The sequence below is a fragment of the Mastigoproctus giganteus genome, chromosome 14 (assembly GCF_048544385.1).
Source record: "Mastigoproctus giganteus isolate SK-2022 chromosome 14, ASM4854438v1, whole genome shotgun sequence".
Taxonomy (NCBI): domain Eukaryota; kingdom Metazoa; phylum Arthropoda; class Arachnida; order Uropygi; family Thelyphonidae; genus Mastigoproctus; species Mastigoproctus giganteus.
In genome coordinates, this window is record NC_143588.1 from 68963012 (window position 1) to 68982068 (window position 19057).

The 19057-nt window shown below is 34.8% G+C and overlaps 1 protein-coding gene across 1 annotated transcript in view; it reads left to right on the top strand.

The window, feature by feature from the left end:
• LOC150075208 (extended synaptotagmin-2-like) overlaps positions 1–19057 on the top strand; it is a 301413-nt gene that overhangs the window by 93719 nt on the left and 188637 nt on the right. Inside the window, exon 11 of the mRNA XM_090388399.1 lies at positions 13869–13924. Within this exon, the coding sequence (XP_090244525.1) occupies positions 13869–13924 (56 nt within the window). The remainder of the gene's footprint in view (positions 1–13868; positions 13925–19057) is intronic.

Below are 19057 nucleotides of genomic sequence, written 5' to 3' on the forward strand. Positions count from 1 at the left end.
CCTCTGAAATTGCTCATTAGCATCTGTAATTAATCATCACTTTTAGTGAACACTTGTGGCCATTGATGCCCGTAGGATGGTCCTTGTTTCATTTTTGTTACTGTTATAAAACCAAATGGGTTTCTTAAAAGTGGTCATGAACTTTGCAATAAATAGGGTAGATTTGTAAATTGATGTTGGCTAAGGTGAAAACTAAATTTGCTGCGGGTAAATCTTTAGTGTGCTGTGGTGGCAATATATAGAATGCTTCGATAGTCGGTTTTTAGTAATGCCTACTAAGTGATTTCTTCTCACCTCAACCATACCATGTGACCTTCCTGTCAATAATTATATGATAGTTTTTGTATATGTCCATTCTCATCTAACTGGACTCCCAGTAGATGATTTTCATGAATTTTTTTTTTTTTTTTAATTTTGTTCTTTTAGTGATTTGTCATCAATCACATAGGCTATATACTCTTTTTTTTTTTTTTTTTCCTGAAACTAACATACAGCATACAATTAACCATAAATTTTCTTTCGTGTATATATGAATGAAAGCAAATAAAAGAACTTCACAAAGTCATATTTTTTCAAAGTGATTGATAGGAAAGGTCATGTGATACTTTTTTTTTTATGAAAACCCCAAACACGAAAGGTATCAAAACGTATAGTACTTAGTACCGTGCATGGGTTAAAGGAGAAGTATGGCGGGAGGGGGATGCTGGAAACTTTGCTCTAGAGACTAAACATGGATTTCACCACTTCAAGCCTCCAATAAGCAAAGTGGTGGTATTTCACCGGTTGATGAAAGTCATCTACCACCTCCAACTGTTCAATTGACAAGTGAACGTCATTGAGTAAGCAGTACTAACAATTCACTATATGGCCAGCTCAGCAAAGTTTGTGGTGGCTATACAATGATGTATGTATTGGCAAGAGCTGTAGTTGAGTAATTTTTACAGTTGTGGAAACAATGTTGAAGAGAAAGTGTTTAAGTATTAATGATAAAGTCAAGACCAGGGTTTTAAGAAAAAAGATATTGCAGCGAAATATAGCATACCTGCAAGCAGTTTATCTACGATTTTAAAAAATCGAATCAATTTTAAATGCAATTGGAGGAGCAGACAAGAAGCAAATTAAGTTGTGTATATACGAAGGTGTTGATAAAGCTGTTCTAAAATGGGTGCAAATGAAATTGAAATGATACGTGAGAAGAATATACCAATATCAGCTCCAATAGTTAAGCAACAAGCTCTGAAATTTGCACAGTCCCTTGGACCTACAGAATTTAATGTGAGCACTGGGTGGTTAGATAAATTTAAGAAGTGCCACAGAATTGTGGAAAAGGTTATTTGTGGAGAAAGTGTTAATGTAAGTGAAGAAGATTGCAACAGTTGGAGGAACAACACCTTAAAAAAGATTTTGGAAGATTATGAACCTAAGGATGTTTTTAATGCTGATGAAGTAGGTTTATTCTTTAAATGTTTACCTAATAGAACACTTGTTTTTAAGGATGATAAATGTTTTTTATTATTATTAGGCATATGGTGCAAGGAAGTCTGAGGTTTATGCTGCACCAGCCAAAAAAAAAATCATTGTTTGTATGGATTGGCCTGCCCGTTCCCCCAGTCTAAATCCCATTGAACACATATGGGATGCTCTGGGAAGACACCTAGTGGCATGTCAACACCCACCAGAAAATGTTCACCAGCTGAAGATGGTGCTGACAGAGGAATGGACGATGTTACAACTGTGTAATATCTTCTTTCTTCCAACAAAAAATCCACTTCAGTGTCTAAGATTAAGTTAAATGGGGAATAAATAAATAAAAATAAATGAAGCTGAAGAAATAATCATTTAGAAATAGGATAAGGAATTGATTTCTTGAAACAGTAATAATTTTATATTATTATTTTATTTATAGTAATATTTATGAAAAAAATTGAGCCTTGAAATTGTAGCCATAAATTTCAAATAATTTTTTAAATTTATGTCTGTTTCTGACTTTTACGTTGTCTTATGTAGTTCCAACTCTTTTTCAGAAAAATATATGGATTCTCATTACTGTTCATTTATTTATTATTATTTTAATATATTGACATGTGTTACAGTTTTATTTAGTGATACCTTAAGAAATTGTATATGAATATATATTTCCTTTTCAACTGAAAATTAAAGAACTTTTTTTTTTTTTTTTTTTGTGGCTGCAGGAAGATAAAGACAACAAACCTCAATTTTCCTATCAATCTCCATCATAAACATCCCGCCCTTTTGGAATAATTTCATTATTGCTTACAAGAATATTTATATATTTATTTATTAAGAAAAAATAACTTTTTAATGCATTTTTTTAAAATGGAAAAATAGCAGTAAAATCATATGAAAAGAGGACACACTTTACTACACAATATTGACAGTTTAATTATTGATATTGTATATTAAGAAATCTAAAATTTTTCAACAACCCACAACAGTTTGCTAAATTGGCTTAATTCTCTTATGGCAGCTCATTATAAGACATAAAAGGTTAGCAATAACATATCTTACAAATATGACGATGTTCATCAGAGCTATCCATGTAATTTGTTGTTTCCTTTTCTCATGAATAACTGTAGTCCTTTCCCAAGGACATTAACTGTTGAAAATGTTACTTAAATTAAACAAAATTGGTTTGTCTGGAAGTCATGTGTGCTGTCTTTTGGTACAACACAAGACTTCCAGCCAACCAAAACCCTTGGTTAATTTCAGTAATTTTTTCAGTTTTTCTTTGCTCCCAAACTGTGTAGCTTTTCAGAGTGACAAGTGATATCCAATTGAAACATACATTTTTTTGTTTTATATTGTAATAATTAAAACTCTTCATTATTTAATAAAGCAAAAACTATATCACAACTATCTTGTCCTTTTATGATTGTAGTGGCTTGTAGAATTTCAACTGCCATAAATGGCATTATGGTGTTAATACTCAAGATAGAACAACCTTCTGTATCTATAAGTTGGCTTGAGAAAAATCACTTTTGAATAAATAACATCACCAAAAGGCTATTCTGTTATTTGTTTAAAATGAGAGACAACACCATGACAGCCTTTGAAATTTAATTTAAGCCTGTTTGAAAGCTTATGGTTTTCATCAGATAGCATGTCTCACTTAGCATATCTCTGACTTGTGAATAATAAAGTAGTTCTGTACAAGTTGCTGTTTAATACAGACTAAAGGAGGGGGGGGCAGTAGTTTGAATTAGTGAAAAGTCTGAATTATGGAATATAAATGTCTAAATTTTAGTTGATTAAAAACAAGCAAATTTATTTATGTTCCAGCAACATGTTAATTTAGATGGTAATAGGACAAAAATGATGAAAAGAAAGGTTTTATGAAAATATTTATATCAAATCAAATAGAATGCAGGTAATGTGTGTGTTTTTTTTTTTAAATAAACTTTAATTGTGTTAAATGTTATGTTAAACTATAAATTTAATCAATGTGCATGGTCTGATCATATCTTTTTTGAAGAAATCAGAAATGTTCTCTTGAGTAGAGGCACTGTTATATTGCCATTTCTTAACATTGTTCTTTGTCCCTCTTAGTGCATAAAAATATTTAGAGTTCCTCATCAGAATTGGCAAATTTGATAATAGTATTGAGACAACTTCTGCCTTTGCCTAATTTAACTTTGCCTTTACTTTATTCTTCTTTTTTTGACTTCTCACTTCACCTCTAGATTTTTCCCCTTGAAATGCTGTTGTTATTTCATCTTCTAGGCATGTCCTTACATCTGCCAAAAGGCACCTCTGTAGCCAGGTGGGAAGGAGCAGCAGTGCGTAGCACACGCTTCTTGATTAGACTGGGGTTCGAGCTCGTCACCACCAAACACGGAGTATGCGGAAAGGTCAGGGAATGACCACCGCATATCCCGGAGCAATATGACCTTAGTTGCTAATGCTCCTAAAAACCAAACAACAACAACATCTGCCAAATTAATCCTTTTTGCCATCATTGTGCAATACAATTTGACATTCTTTTTCCTTGATGTCATCTAAATGAATAAGCAAATTGCCATCATTTAATAGCTTTTTCCATGCACTTACTACTGTATTGTGTTTTACTTCATTACAATTGTCAGCCTGGTTGTAAATTCCACCACTTATGTTATAATTTTTAATATTGGCCACTATCTTTTCTCCTCTTGTAAAAATCATTAAAAAAATGTTTTCAGTTGTTTCCTTCGATATAAATGTTTACACCTAACTGGCTGATTCATAGGTGTTGTATGAAGGCAGGTTCTAGGAGGTAAGGAAAGGCACTATTTCCATAGCTTAATAAAATTCATTGGAAGGACATACATGTGCATTATTTAATAATAAAAATGCCTTAATGTGTTAATTTTTCTTTTTGAATGATTTTACTTCTTTTACAAAGTGATCAGAGAAATTATTCTGAATTGTGTCACTAGGGCATCAAATTTTTGGAACTGTATCACTAAATTCTCACTTAGGAAACATTTATTTTCTGTATAAATAAAATGTACCTACCTAAAAAAAGAAGGAAGTGTGAATTAGTGTGGTATGCGACAACTTGGCAATGGTCAACTCAGTGACAAAAATTATAATAAAAACATTTCTGTTAAATTTATTTCATGAATAATCAATATTTTCTTGTGATTATGATTGCAGAGGATGGTTCTTTTCGTTCTCTACAAAATGAACATACACATTGTAGCATAGGAAATGCATCAAATATTATACTCCAAAAAGTAAATACAGCCGTGTTTTTACCTTGCGGACACAACCATGGATAACCCAGCACAAATAAGGACAAAAGTCATTGAAGATGCTCCTGCTGCAGTGCAAGGTATCCTTCCAAATATTAACATTATGTGCAGAAACATACAAAGGAGGAGAATCAAAACTTATATTTATAATCAAAGCACACTGGCCAATTCAGAATCTCGCGAGGCAATAATTATACTTGAGTATTCCTTTATGAGTGCAGTCTGACAAATTTTGAACATTTTCTTCTAGCAGATTCAGAAAGAGACCTGCAGTGCATCTTGGTATTTGGTAGGGAATATCACTCAACGGAGTGTGAACATATGAAGGAATTATTTATGGATGGCACTTTTTTGCTTTCTCCTCCTCTTTTTTTTCAAATTTTCATCATATTAGCTAGAAAAGATGGAGGTGCTGTTTGTGGATTTTTATAGATAAGTTAAGAAAAATTCAAAAAACTTACAACATAGATTACGAAAGAAATATTGCCTGCCATGAATGTCCACAGAAATGAACATACTATGAAGAAGCTGACTCCAGAATTTTAAATAAGGTCAATAACTATAATTGGCAAAATATTATAGAATATCTTCATGGTATATCCTACAACTAAATATGGATTAAAAAAAGTAAAGGATTTGTAGTTTTATAGTTTATTTTCCAGGATTATTAAAAAAATTTTAATGTATATATGTACATATACTAAACTACGTAATAAATTCTCTTTTAATAAACATGCGTTCTTAATAAATAACATATTGCACTAATATATTTGACTTAACAAATTTCCATTAATAAATTTACAATAATCTAAAATGAAAACATGTATATAATTTTATTTTCAAAATAATTTTTTGTTGTTGAGTTGACCATGTTCTGAATTAGTGGTGGTTTACTGTACACAGAAGTTAAAAACTTTGATTATTTAATATAACAAAAGCCACACTGATGATTAAAGGATTTCAGTTACACACAGGCTGTTGCAAAAAGGGCTTTTAATTCAAAAACCTCTTACATAGTAGCACACCCTTTGGCCAGTATGGCAGCCTCAAACCTGCTTGACATGCTGTCTGTGAACTCCTGGTAGGTGGCAGTTGGAATTTTCTCCATCTCTCTCTCCTGAAAAGCAGCTGCCAGAGCCAGTTTGGGAGAAGGCCATCTTGGACACAGCAAAATCCATCATTCCATTCTGTCCCACAGGTGTTAATGGGATTTGAAGTCTCAGATTTGAGTCGGCCAGTACTCAAAGGTGGGCTTTAATTATTCACAATCTTATATAAATCTTGCTGTATGGCATGGAGTATTGTCACATTGATACTGACAAAGCAGGTTTCTGTTGTACTTCCACAGTGTTGGTAGAACATGACTGTCTCAAATATTCAAATTGGTAATGGACCTCATGGTTTCAGGCACTAATGTACCAAGTCTGAATCAGATGAAATAACCCCCATCAGATTTGTTACAAAAAACTTCATGATTGAGATAATACTCTATAACAGGAATGCTCTCTGGACAATCTTCACACCTAAACACATTTATCAGAATGAAACGTTGGGTTGTGAGATTTGTCAAGCCTTAGTCCCCTGCCACTGTTGTTGTTATTTGATTTTTAGGAGCATTAACAACGAAGGCCACATTGCTCCAGGGATATGCGGTGGTCATTCCCTGACCTTTCCGCATCCTCCGTATTTGGTGGTCACGGGCTCGAACCCCGGTCTAATCAAGAAGTGTGTGCTACGCACTGCTGCTCCTGCCTACCTGGCTACGGAGGTGGCCCCCTGCCACTGTCTAGAGCAGTGGTGCCCAACCTTTTCCCGCCATATTCAAAGTTATATTTGTTTCACGGGCTGCACTGGGTGATTCCAGAAAAATTTGTGTGTTACATTTTCAATGAAGTTTACTGCACATACACTTTTGCGCAGCCACCAAGGTCAAGCAGAAGGTGTGCTGTAATTGGAATCTTGGAACATTTTGATAGCACCTCGTATATACACATGCTTCTGGTTGGGCATGCATATATTTGATACAAAACAGATAAAAGAAACAGAATTCATGACACAAACACGTAGATTCAACACTCTCACATAATTGTCACAGCGAGTGCCACAGTCTTTTAAATTATTTTATTTCCACTTATTTTAGCATTAAATGTACATGGTTCTTGAAATAATTAACAAAATTTAAAATGCTGTTTTAGTTCACTTTCTGTGAGGGCTGTATCCAGCCCATGGGCCTTAGGTTCGACACCACTGGTCTAGAGTCTGCAAACATTTGGAATTACAGCACTGAAAATGCTGTTTCACATTGACAGTTTGTCTTTACAGTTTGTCTTATTGAATACATTCTGTGATATTCGGACCATCGTGACTTTTTTTTTTTAGTCGTTGAGGTATCACTTCCAATGTACTGTCTTTGAATAACATCCACTTCATTGATGTTGGAAGGTTAGATAAGTCACAATTGTGTGCACAGAAAGGTTACTGATGTAGCATCAGACCATCATCCCAAGTTAAATGTCTAAATTCTGTTCATGGCAAACAGTGGATTCTAACATGCTGCCGCTGCACAAGCAGACCTGTTAGATTTATATTGGTATGTCTGAGCTAACACATGTGCATGGGAGATTTCGGACAGTACACCATTTGTGAAGGGGTGTCCAACTACTTTTGTCCATATAGTTTGTGGTTTAGAAATAAATTAGTAAATCGAGCACTGTACTGTCGTGTATTTAGCAGTCGGCAGAATTTCAACTGCCATAAGCAATATTATTGCTGTTTTATTTATGCCGCATGACAGTTTATTTAGAACTACTTCATTATTCATACTTCCTCAGAGATGAGACTTGTTAAGTCTTGAAACAGGCTGTCTTTGCTGATGGCTTGTATTTTATGCTAATAATGGGATGTTATTTTTTTAAAAACTGCTTGAGGCATCTTGTGGATAAGGAAGTTTACTCTGTTTTGAGTATTAAGACCAGCATTTCATATTGTAAAATGATATTTTTTCTGGCTGATAAATACAAAGGACAAGATAATCTTAAACTTATTAATTATGCTAGTAATCGTGTTATTTAATAATTATTTTATTTAACAAATGCAGATAGTGTCATTTTGTGTAATAGCAATCATAACTTGTTTTATTTTATATTCAGTATAACAAATGCTCATAATTGTATCATATTTCAAATTCCTTTAGTGTTTTCTCTTTGATATCTAATTTATTTTAGACATTATTAATTAATGCATGATGTAGTTTCAGTATATGCAAGATTCTGCTTTCACAGTAGGAATTATGAACAAAAATTTTAATGTTACTTCTACAAATTGTGGAATTTATTCCCTTAAGCTGTTAGTATGAAGTTTTAAAAATTAATTAAAATATTAAAAATGCAAATATAAAAAGCATATAGGAAGAAAATATTAAGCAAAATCTTCATAAATAGGAAGGACTTGCCATGAAATGAAATAGAATCTTAGGGAGAATTTTAGTTGTGATGTCAGTCAGCTGAAATTTTTTGGAAATAGTTTGCCAGTCACTTTTTTTGGCAAAATATTTCATTATAAATTGGCTGGCAATTGAAAATTGAATTTATTTAATATATTTTTTCTTTTATTTATTATATTTAAGTAAATAATTAAGCATTTTGAAATTAGATAAACGAGGATGTCTAAATAGCCCTTCCTTGGTTCTTTATGAAACTCTTTTCTTTGAAATGCCTCATCCCATGGGGTATTTCCTGTGGTTTCTAGTGGGCTGATGTTGACTAACATTTTAGACTTGCTTGCTAGTTATATTATCACAATCAGTTAGCATTTATGACTAGAACGAAAGTAAGCTTTTTCTTGTGCTAAGATGGAATTATATATGATGTTATGGAATATGGTTTGTAGAAGTTGCACTTGCCCTCAAAGGTAGTTCCTTATTTTGTTTTACTGACAAAACAAGGATAACTGGCAATTAGATGTTTTTAGGGCATCCTTCCACCTGCCCCACAGGTACTCTAGACTTTCTCTACAAAGAAGAGTACAACTGAAGTTGACTTGCGTGTAAGGGAACAGTGCGTAGAGGGACCTGTTGATTTGTCTTAAGTGGAGAGGGCCGTTAATATTATCCAGCAATTTGTAGGTTAGTTTAGAATAGTCGTATGCTTCGTAAGTCAAATACCATGGGGTTTGTGGTTTCCAGATAACACTTCTTGGATTTGTCCATTTTGACACTGCCAGTGATGATCAGTTAAAGGTGAGATACCAGAAACAATCCTTTCATGTAGGCTATATATAAATATTTTGCATCATTGTAGTGCCTTGATTGTGTGTGCCTTTTTCAAATCTACATTACTTCTTTTTTCTACTATCCTTACCTTCCTCAGCAAATGCTATCTCGAGTCCAGGATTTCAACAAGTTCTGTCGAGATCGGCAATATAGGAAAGGAATACTCAGTGGAGTGGCCAAGGCTCCTACTATTACAATTTGAGTCTTGAGCAGTATATATTCTTAACCCAAACAACTATGTACATATTTATGCACTTCAGTGTATATCCTTATAGTATGTATTTTGAAGCAAATGGTTGAACACACTTATTTTTCTATACATGTAGTATACTAAAGTAATTTCTCCATTTTCCTGTACTTTTCACTTATTTATTGTTCTATTATTTATTTATGTATTTTGGCTTTTGAGGCAATAATGTCTCTGTAGTATATTGATAACCGCTGGCCACTGTACCATGACCTTCATGTGTGTGTGTGTGTGTTTCCAGGCTGCCTTGAGGAAAAGGTACCCCCAGCAGGAGATATATATATCTATATATCATCTGATAGGGGTACCATCTTTCCAAGGCAGCTTGGAAAGAGACAAATGTGAAGTGTCTCACTTGAGAGATATCCTTATGAATAATATTTAGGCAAGAACCATCTAGGCATTTACAGAATCCAAGTCAATATAATGTCAAGGATTCTGAGTGCAAAGCTATTGCTGGAGTTAGGGCAGCTGTTGTGCTCTCATGTTATTCTGGATTATTGTTGTTGTTGTTGTTATTATTTGGTTTTTAGGAGCATTAGCAACTAAGGCCATATTGCTCCGGGGATATGCGGTGGTTATTCCCTGACCTTTAAGCATCCTCCATATTTGGTGGTCACGGGCTTGAACCCCGGTCTAATTAAGAAGCGTGTGCTATGCACTGCTGCTCCTGCCCACCAAAGCGCCGTTATTTGGGAAGCACAAGAAATGTGTAACAGCTGGCTAGCTGGTCAAGGTAAAGTATGTCTTGCATGTTAGCCATGCAAAGCAATCTTTATTTCTAGAAAGAGTGGCCAGTCACAGAGATGTTATTTGTTATTTGGTTTTTAGGAGCATTAGCAACTAAGGCCATATTGCTCCGGGATATGCGGTGGTCATTCCTTGACCTTTCCGCATACTCCGTATTTGGTGGTGACGGGCTCGAACCCCGGTCTAATCAAGAAGCATGTGCTACGCACTGCTGCTCCTTCCCACCTGGCTACGGAGGCGCCCTCACAGAGATGTCCTTTCCATAAACAAGCAGAGGATAACAATTTTGATAAGACAAATTTTTTTTTATTTGCATAACAAATAAAAGGCACACACAATCAAGGCACTACAATGATGCAAAATATTTATATATAGCCTACATGAAAGGATTGTTTCTGGTATCTCACCTTTAACTGATCATCACTGGCAGTGTCAAAATGGACAAATCCAAGAAGTGTTATCTGGAAACCACAAACCCCATGGTATTTGACTTACGAAGCACAAGACTATTCTAAACTAACCTACAAATTGCTGGATAATATTAACGGCCCTCTCCACTTAAGACAAATCAACAGGTCCCTCTACGCACTGTTCATCAGTACTTAATTCATCAGTAAAAGGACTTTACTGATGAATTAAGAAAATTATGGGCTGAATTGCAAAGCCAGTTTGGAGGTGAAGGAACTGTAAAGTAAAATTATTAATACCAAATGATTAACAAAATAAAGTGAAATAAAAGGTGGTAGAGCTGTCATCAGATATGGATGGGCAAATTTAGTTATAAGTTGAATACAGGGATGGCAAAAATGCGAAGTCTGATATCAGCAGAAGTAAATATTGATACATGGTCAGGTATTTCATCAGGGGACTACACCTGACTATGTATCAAGAATTGCATTATAACTATAAAAAAAAAAAAAAAAATTGTGTAAGCTATATTCCCCCCACTAATTGGTATAATTTCGATTTATATGCTAGGATTATACAGCATCCTTTTTTGCTAAGTATATTGTAACCATATCACTTGGTCTATTTTCTATTCATTTTATTATGGCTATGTTCAATACCTTTTTATTTATCTACGAACTGTTTTATTTTTGTATATCTTTTGATTTTATATCAGTAAAGTCCTTTTATTCCAACCACATTTCTACATTATAGATATACTCTCTTTTTTCTAACGCTACTCTTATGTATATCTATGCTCTTATTTGTTCAAAATAAGACTATAGAGGTCACTATTTCCATATATATTTCCACTTCATAGCTCTCTCTCAAGTCTGTTATACAGCTATAAATTGCTTTATCCCTTAGCTAAGTCACCAATGTAGTTATGCTTTAGATACATTCATCTACTCTACTAAATATGTGTGCTTTATTTTCCCGTGATCTTCCTTTTGCTATGTATTACTTGAAAACTCCAGGTATCGTTCCCTTCCTTATTATACTTTCGGTTTTGGTATTGGTTCATTTCTAGACCTGTTTTGGCTTACATATTTCTTCGCCTGTTTTTTCCCTGCAGTACAAGCATTTGGTATTCACCTCCTTTTTATACTAACTCTTACAAAACCAGGCCCTTACTAAAAGGTTGGGCTTTACAACCCCAGCTAGCTCAGTATGTTTTAATAATTTTTTTCTATACTTTTTACCTTTCTACTTTCTATTTCTGCATTTCTTCCCATTCGTAGAGCTATTAGTGCAATACGAGGGTGATACGAATGTTCCAACTATCCTCGTTCTATCGTTATTTTCATCTTTATTCAACTATGCCTTTATCCCTTCCATATCCTCAATTTAATACCTCTCCCCATACCATGTGCTTTTTACTATTTATTTTAATTCTTCTAATCTCCACAAAATTCCAACACTAAAATATTTTTCCAAATTTACTTAAATATCTTATATTTAAAAACCTTTTTCCCACTCTGAAAACAATTATACTTTTTAGCCTTATCCTTATTTTTACCTTAATAAATTTCATATCATTGACACTGCATTGGGGACTACCTTGTCCATTCTCTAAAAGAATTTGCTAATTTTTTTCTTTTTGCTTTTTTTCACATTCTTCTACTGTTATAGATAAGTATAGTAACACAGCTCCTGATACATGGTCAGGTATAGTCCCCTGATGAAATACCCAACCATCTATCAATATTTACTTCTGCTGACATCAGACTTTTCATTTTTGCCATCCCTGTATTCCACTTATAACTAAATTTGCCACACCCATATCTGATTGACAGCTCTACCACCTTTTATTTTATTTTACTTTATTTTGTTTAATCATGTAGTATTAATAATTTTACTTTACAGTTCCTTCACCTCCAAATTGGCTTTGTGATTCAGCCCATAATTTTCTTAATTCATCATAACTTTTAGGATATTAACATTCTTTTGCCTTTTTCAAGTCCACATTTCTTCTTTTTTTCTACTATCTTTACTTTTCTAGTCCTTGGCACTTTGCATAATTTTCACCTCCATCTATGCAAACTTTATCAGACTTGTATATTCTTACATGCTTATATACTTTTGCATCCTTTACTGCTGCTTTGCACATTTTGGTGCATTTGTTCATACCTTATTAATTTTTTATTTTCATTTTTCCATCAACTGTAACTTTGACTCTAAATTACATTTTTTTTTATATATATATATATATAAAATTACTACTGTAAGAATGTAATTTGTACCATATAGGTGCTCAAAGTGAGTCTATATATAGACCCAAAAGAGCAGATGTATGATTAAACTTTAGCATAAAAGTATAAAGCAGGCCATTAGGCAAAAGAACCTATAAAGACTAAGGTAGCCAGTGCTGGTTTACATTGTTATACCCTAGAAATAAACATATAATTAGCAATAAAATAGAATAAATAATAAAATAATGATTGAGGCTAATTATTGATAATAGGATACATTGAATGACATTTTTTTGAGGGCTAGCACTATTCAATATATCCAATCAATAATTAGCAAGTCTGTTTGTTTCTGTTTATTTGCCTGTTTAACTAGGTACAAATTATAAATATGGCAATCTATACTTAAATTTAAGTATAGATTACCATAATGTTTATAATTTTGACCTAATTAAACAGGCAGATAACAAACAGAAACAGATACTTGCTAATTATTGATTGGATATATTGAATGGTACTAGCCCTTGAAAAAGAAAAAGTGCTATTCAATGTATCCTATTATGAATAATTAGCCTCATAATCATTATTATATTTTATTGCTAATTATGTTTATTTCTAGGGTATAATGAAATAAACCAGCACAGGCTATCTTAGTCTTTATAGGTTCTTTTGCCCAATGGCCCGCTTTGTACTTTTATGCTCAAGTTTTATCATACATCTGCTCTATTGGGTCAATAGAATCACTTTGAGCACCTATATGGTACAAATTACTCTTACAGTTGTAATTAGATTAGACAAATGTAATGTTTAATCTATAATTGTTGACATTAATCTGATCTGATATATATTTTACCACTCTTCCTTTTACTACTATTCCATTATTTCATAATTGATTAAATATATATATATTCATTCTCAAAATAGCAGTGTCAAGAAATGTCACTGTACCAATAAAAGAATCAAATTCAAATGAGAAATACATGATGCAGTCAGCTATAAAGCTAGGGCTGATTTAAACTTTGACTGACTTGATTTATCATATTGACTAACAGTAAAATTATTTATGAATTGTATTTATTTGTTCCTCTTTCATATGGATAATTAATGACCAAAGTTTCAAAGAGAGTGAGTGAGTGAGTGCTTCTTATGGGAAAAAATGGGCAGTCTCCTTTTATTCCCAGTTTGAAAACTTTAGCATTGCTTATTTGTTGCAGATGATTGATTTCACAATGACAAACATGGCAAACTTTTTGGATATGCCCGGAATAGGGTAAGCAGTGTTTGTTTACTGCATTTAATTGAAGTAATTTTTTTATCTTAGTCTTAAATTTTGCATCTTTTTATGAAAAATTAGAGTTGAAATTCAACAGAAAATGATTTTATTCAGTTATAGTGTAGAATTTCATTATTATAATATATTCTTAGCCAAGTCTTTGTCATAAAAGTAAATCAGTAATAATCTTTATTGCTAACTGCACTATTATATAGTTGGGAAATAAAATTCCCTTAACAAGCTGGGATTTGGTGTTAACAGTGTGTTAACATCAAATTCAACTACAGTAAACCCCCACTATTCGTGGGGTTACGTTCCTGAGAAATGTCCCGAATACCGAAAATGCGAATACTGAGTTATGGCTCCCATAGTAATAAAGGGGTTCCGTTCCAAAGTATGAAATATATAAGAAAAACTAGTCTAAAATTTTGTCTATGTATGTATTTATGTACCTTCATAATATGACTATGTACATAGACAGTACATAGTGAAATGCAAGCATATGGCATCGAAATGAAAATAAGAAAAAATTTAATATTAAATGTAATATTTATTATAAATTTCAAACAACTATCTTTTTTCAAATATCTATAGCAAAGGCGATGGAAACAAATTCCATCGCCTCAGCTATAGCTAAAAAACTTATCCTGCCAATGCTATCGCCAGTTTCGCAAAAGTGTTGATAAAGGAGTTTTGCCTTTTCACGAATGATGAGTGAACTTAACGGAATTTTATTTTGAGTTCAGTCTTCTATCCACAGATTTAAAGCTTTTTTCATTTTTTCTAATTTAACATCACAAGTTACAGAGCAGATTTTTGAAGCAATTAGCGTGTTTTTAGCATTAGCATTAGTAGAGGCATTTGATGCAAGAAAGCAAGCTCATGTAGCATCAGCCAAAAAAAAAAAAAAAAAACCACTTCCACTTCACCCCTCTTCTGTTCGTTCAAAATACCTGTCCAGCTGAGCCTTAAACTTATTTAGGCTATCAACCTCCACCACAAGGGATGGAAGTCTGTTCCACCAACCAACCACCCGCTGGCTAAAGGCAAATTTCCGCACGTCTATCCTACATCTGTCTTTCCTCAATTTGAATTTATGCCCTCTCAGGTGATTTTTCTGAGCTAGAGGAAGAATCCCATCAGCATTGAGCATGCTTAAACCATTCAAGGCTTTATACACCTCTATCAGATCACCTCGCTGGTGCCTAGTCTCCAGACACTGTAATTTGCAAAACTTAAGCCTTTCTTCGTAAGAGCACCCCTTTGTTCCATTCACTAATCTTGTTGCCCTTCTCTGTACTCATTCCAGCAGCTCTACATCCTTCTTGAAATGAGGCCTCCAGACCTGTATACAGTACTCTAGGTGTGGCCTGACCATCGCCTTATACAATGGAATAATCACCTCCTTATCCCTGCTGGAAAAATTCCTGTATATCATTGACAATACTCCATGAGCTACTCTTGCAGCCCGTCTGCACTGCTCAGAGAACTTCATATCTGCCTGCACAACCACCCCCAAGTCCCTTTCATTCTCTACCACTGTCAGTGTTGTACCACAGAGTTGATACGTTGCTCTGGAGTTGCTGTTTCCCGTGTGTAGTACTTTACATTTGTCAATGTTAAACTTCATTTGCCACCTCTCAGCCCATCTGCTCAACCTTTCCAGATCCTGTTGCAGCAGCATAGTGTCAGTAGTGTCCTTGACAACCCTGCCAACCTTTGTATCGTCTGCAAACTTGGACATTAAGCCCGATATACCATCATCAATATCATTTATAAATACAGAAAACAATAATGGACCCAACACTGAGCCCTGAGGGACTCCACTAATAACATCAGTCCACGATGAGCAGTGTACATTGATTACCACTCTCTGTCTTCTCCCCCTCAACCACCCCTTTATCCATAGCAGCAATTTGCCTCCAATGTCACACTGCTCCAATTTGTGTAGCAGTCTTCCATGTGCAACAGTATCAAAAGCCTTTCTAAGATCCAAGTATATAATATCAAAGTTATTCCCTGCATCCAGTTCTTTTGTGACTGCATCATAGTATCCAATCAAGTTGGTCAGGCAAGACCTTCCCCTTAACAAAACCATGCTGTGTCTGAGCTATAACTGAAGTCTTGTCTAAATGATCCTGCAGTGCTTCTTTAACCAGTGCCTCCATTAATTTTCCTGGAACAGAAGTTAAGCTCACAGGTCTATAATTACTTGTGTCAGCCTTTGATCCTCCTTTGTGAATTGGGGTCACATTTGCACATTTCCAGTCTATGGGTACCTCCCCTGAGTCCAAGGAAGCTCTCATAATTATGGCTAAGGGTTTGCTTACTTCCTTTGCTGCCTCCTTTAATATAACTGGATAGATCCCATCCACCCCGGGTGCCTTTCTTGTGTTTATCTTCAACAGTTTCTCCTCCACTTTACTCCCAGTTATTTCAAGATTCTGTAGCTTACTGCTAGAGTTGAATACACCTCTGGCATTCCCCTCACTGAATACCTCCTCATGTGTGAATGTCGATGCAAAATATTCATTTAGTTTGTTAGCTACCTGAGCAGGATCATCAACACTTGACCCATCAATATCAAGTGGACCAATCTGATTCATCCCCTTCCTTCTAGAGTTTACATAAGTAAAGAACTCTTTGCTGTTTTTCTTTGCATCCCTTGCCAAGGATTTCTCGTAATCTGCCTTCGCCTGCCTAACCTCCTTTGTAACTTGGTTGCATATCAACTTGTATCTATCATAGGCTTCTGTGTCATGTGTTAATTTGTATGTATCCCATGCATTTTTCTTCTCTGCCATATGCCTCATTAGTTCATCTGACATCCATTTAGGCCTAAACCTTGAACAATATTTCTTAGTTGGTATGTAAAGCCTAGTAGCTTCCACGATAAGTTCTTTGAATGCTTCCCATTTTGAATTTGCTGTTGGTAACATCATCAGTTGGTCCCACTGTATTGAATTTAAATACTGTCTCAGTCCATCGTAGTCGCCTTTACGGAAGCAATAACCCTTCCCTTTACCCCTAATGGTAGTTACCTCTTTGAGTAAATCCCACTTCAGCACACTGTGATCACTGCCACCTAGTGGTTCATTTATCTGCAGATTCTTAATGCATGAAGAATCACTGCTGATGATCAAATCAAGAGTATTACTCCCTCTAGTTGCCTCCCGAACATGCTGATGTAGAAAACAATCATCCAATAAATCCACAAAAGCCCTGCTAGTGTGTGAGTAACCAGCCCCCAAATTCCAGTCAATATCTGGGAAATTAAAATCTCCCATTATAAGACACCCTGATTTACTGGCCCACTCTATTTCCCTGTACAGTTCCTTATTGTACTCATCAGAGTCATTAGGCCTATAGCACACTCCTACTCTCAATTTTGATCTCCCAATGTTTATGTCACACCAAACTGACTCCACACTGCACTGTCCAGCGATGTCGACTGGCTTCACTTCCTTGGTTTTTATGTGTTTCTTAACTAATAGCATAACACCTCCCCCCTTCCTATCCTGTCTATCCTTTCTGTAGACGTTGTACTCCCCAAATTGCAGTTCCGCATCCCTTATATCTGTATGACACCACGTCTCTGATATCCCAACAATATCTGCCTTCGATGTTTTGAGCAATACCTCATTCATCAAATTTATTTACTAAACTCCTAGCATTGGTGTACACGCAAGTATACCTGCACCTGTTTCTATTCTTAGCTACCCTAACACAACCCATGTGTTTACTTGTACCGCAATGGCTCCCAGCAGTCTCTGAAATACCATGCATCTTGTTTTTCAGGCTTCTGCTCATTCTAATAGAAGCAGTGCAAGAATCTCTTTCACCTCTGCCAGTGGCTACTGTCAATCTATTGGTCTTTGTCTCCCCCCAAGCTACCAATAGATTGACAGTAGCCACTGCCACGTGTTTTCACGGACACTATGGCGGATTTTTTTCTTCAGATTTTTTGATTGATCGTACCGTTGACTCATTGATTTTATAATGTTTTGCCATTGAGGAGACACCTTCACCATTAGAAATTTTGTCTAACAACTCAATTTTATTCGCTAATGTCATCACCTTTGATATTTTCACATTTCCCTTGTTATTCATAGCCATATTTTTGTATGGGTTAGAAAGAACTTTCCACAATAAAGTCACTTTCTTATGTTAACACACTCGAAAAAGTCTGTGTTTTACACTGCAAAACGGATTTAGATTTATCACTTTTGTAAGCATATCAATTTATAAATTGATAAATTTATTCAATTTATAAGCATATAAATTAAAAGCAAACGACCAAACCTTTCATGACAAGTGCATAACACATACTGAACAAGGATTAGCGAGAAACATCCATGCTCGCGATTTTGTCACCCCTCTCCCCCCATCCACTGAGCGGTATTTTGACCGGGAAAGATAATTTTAGCCACGCCCATTTTTTTTTTTTTTTTTTTTTTTTATGGCGGAAAATATTCACGGTACTTTAAAATTCACATTTTTTTTAGGTTTCATTTTATATTAAATCAGCGATCGCGAAACCGCAAATACAGATACAGCGAATAGTGTGTTAATGGGGGTTTACTGTACAGTCCTCGTATAGCACAATAGTTGTGTTCCTAGAAACCCTCGTGCAATATAAACAACAGGCCCTATGGGAAAAATAGGGTTAGGTGCCGACCACTCAAGATTGAACTCACATTTGTAACCAAAACATTACCAAACACAATAAGTAATCGTAATAAAATACTTATGTATTTTATTACGACTATTACGTAATAAAATATTGCTAATGCTTTTGCTTCTATCATAAGCAAACTTGTTCTTTGTTTGATTTTTCTATCCAAACAGATGACAGCTGTTCCATCTCTTCCAATTCTTTGTGTCTTAATCTGATGGATTTTAATTACACTTTGAGTTGTTCCTGCTATGAAAGTTGTTTTTATTTTCTCTGCATTGTTTGTAATTCTTGGCGTTGCCTCATTTAGGTCTGTAGCACATGCAATATCACATGGTCTTTCATTTCGCTCAAAGTGTTTCACAATTTCATATTTTTTCTTTATCGACAGAGGTGGACTGGCCATAAGCCTTACCGGGGGAACCCAGGTGGGCCGGAGGCCGGTGTGATTTTGG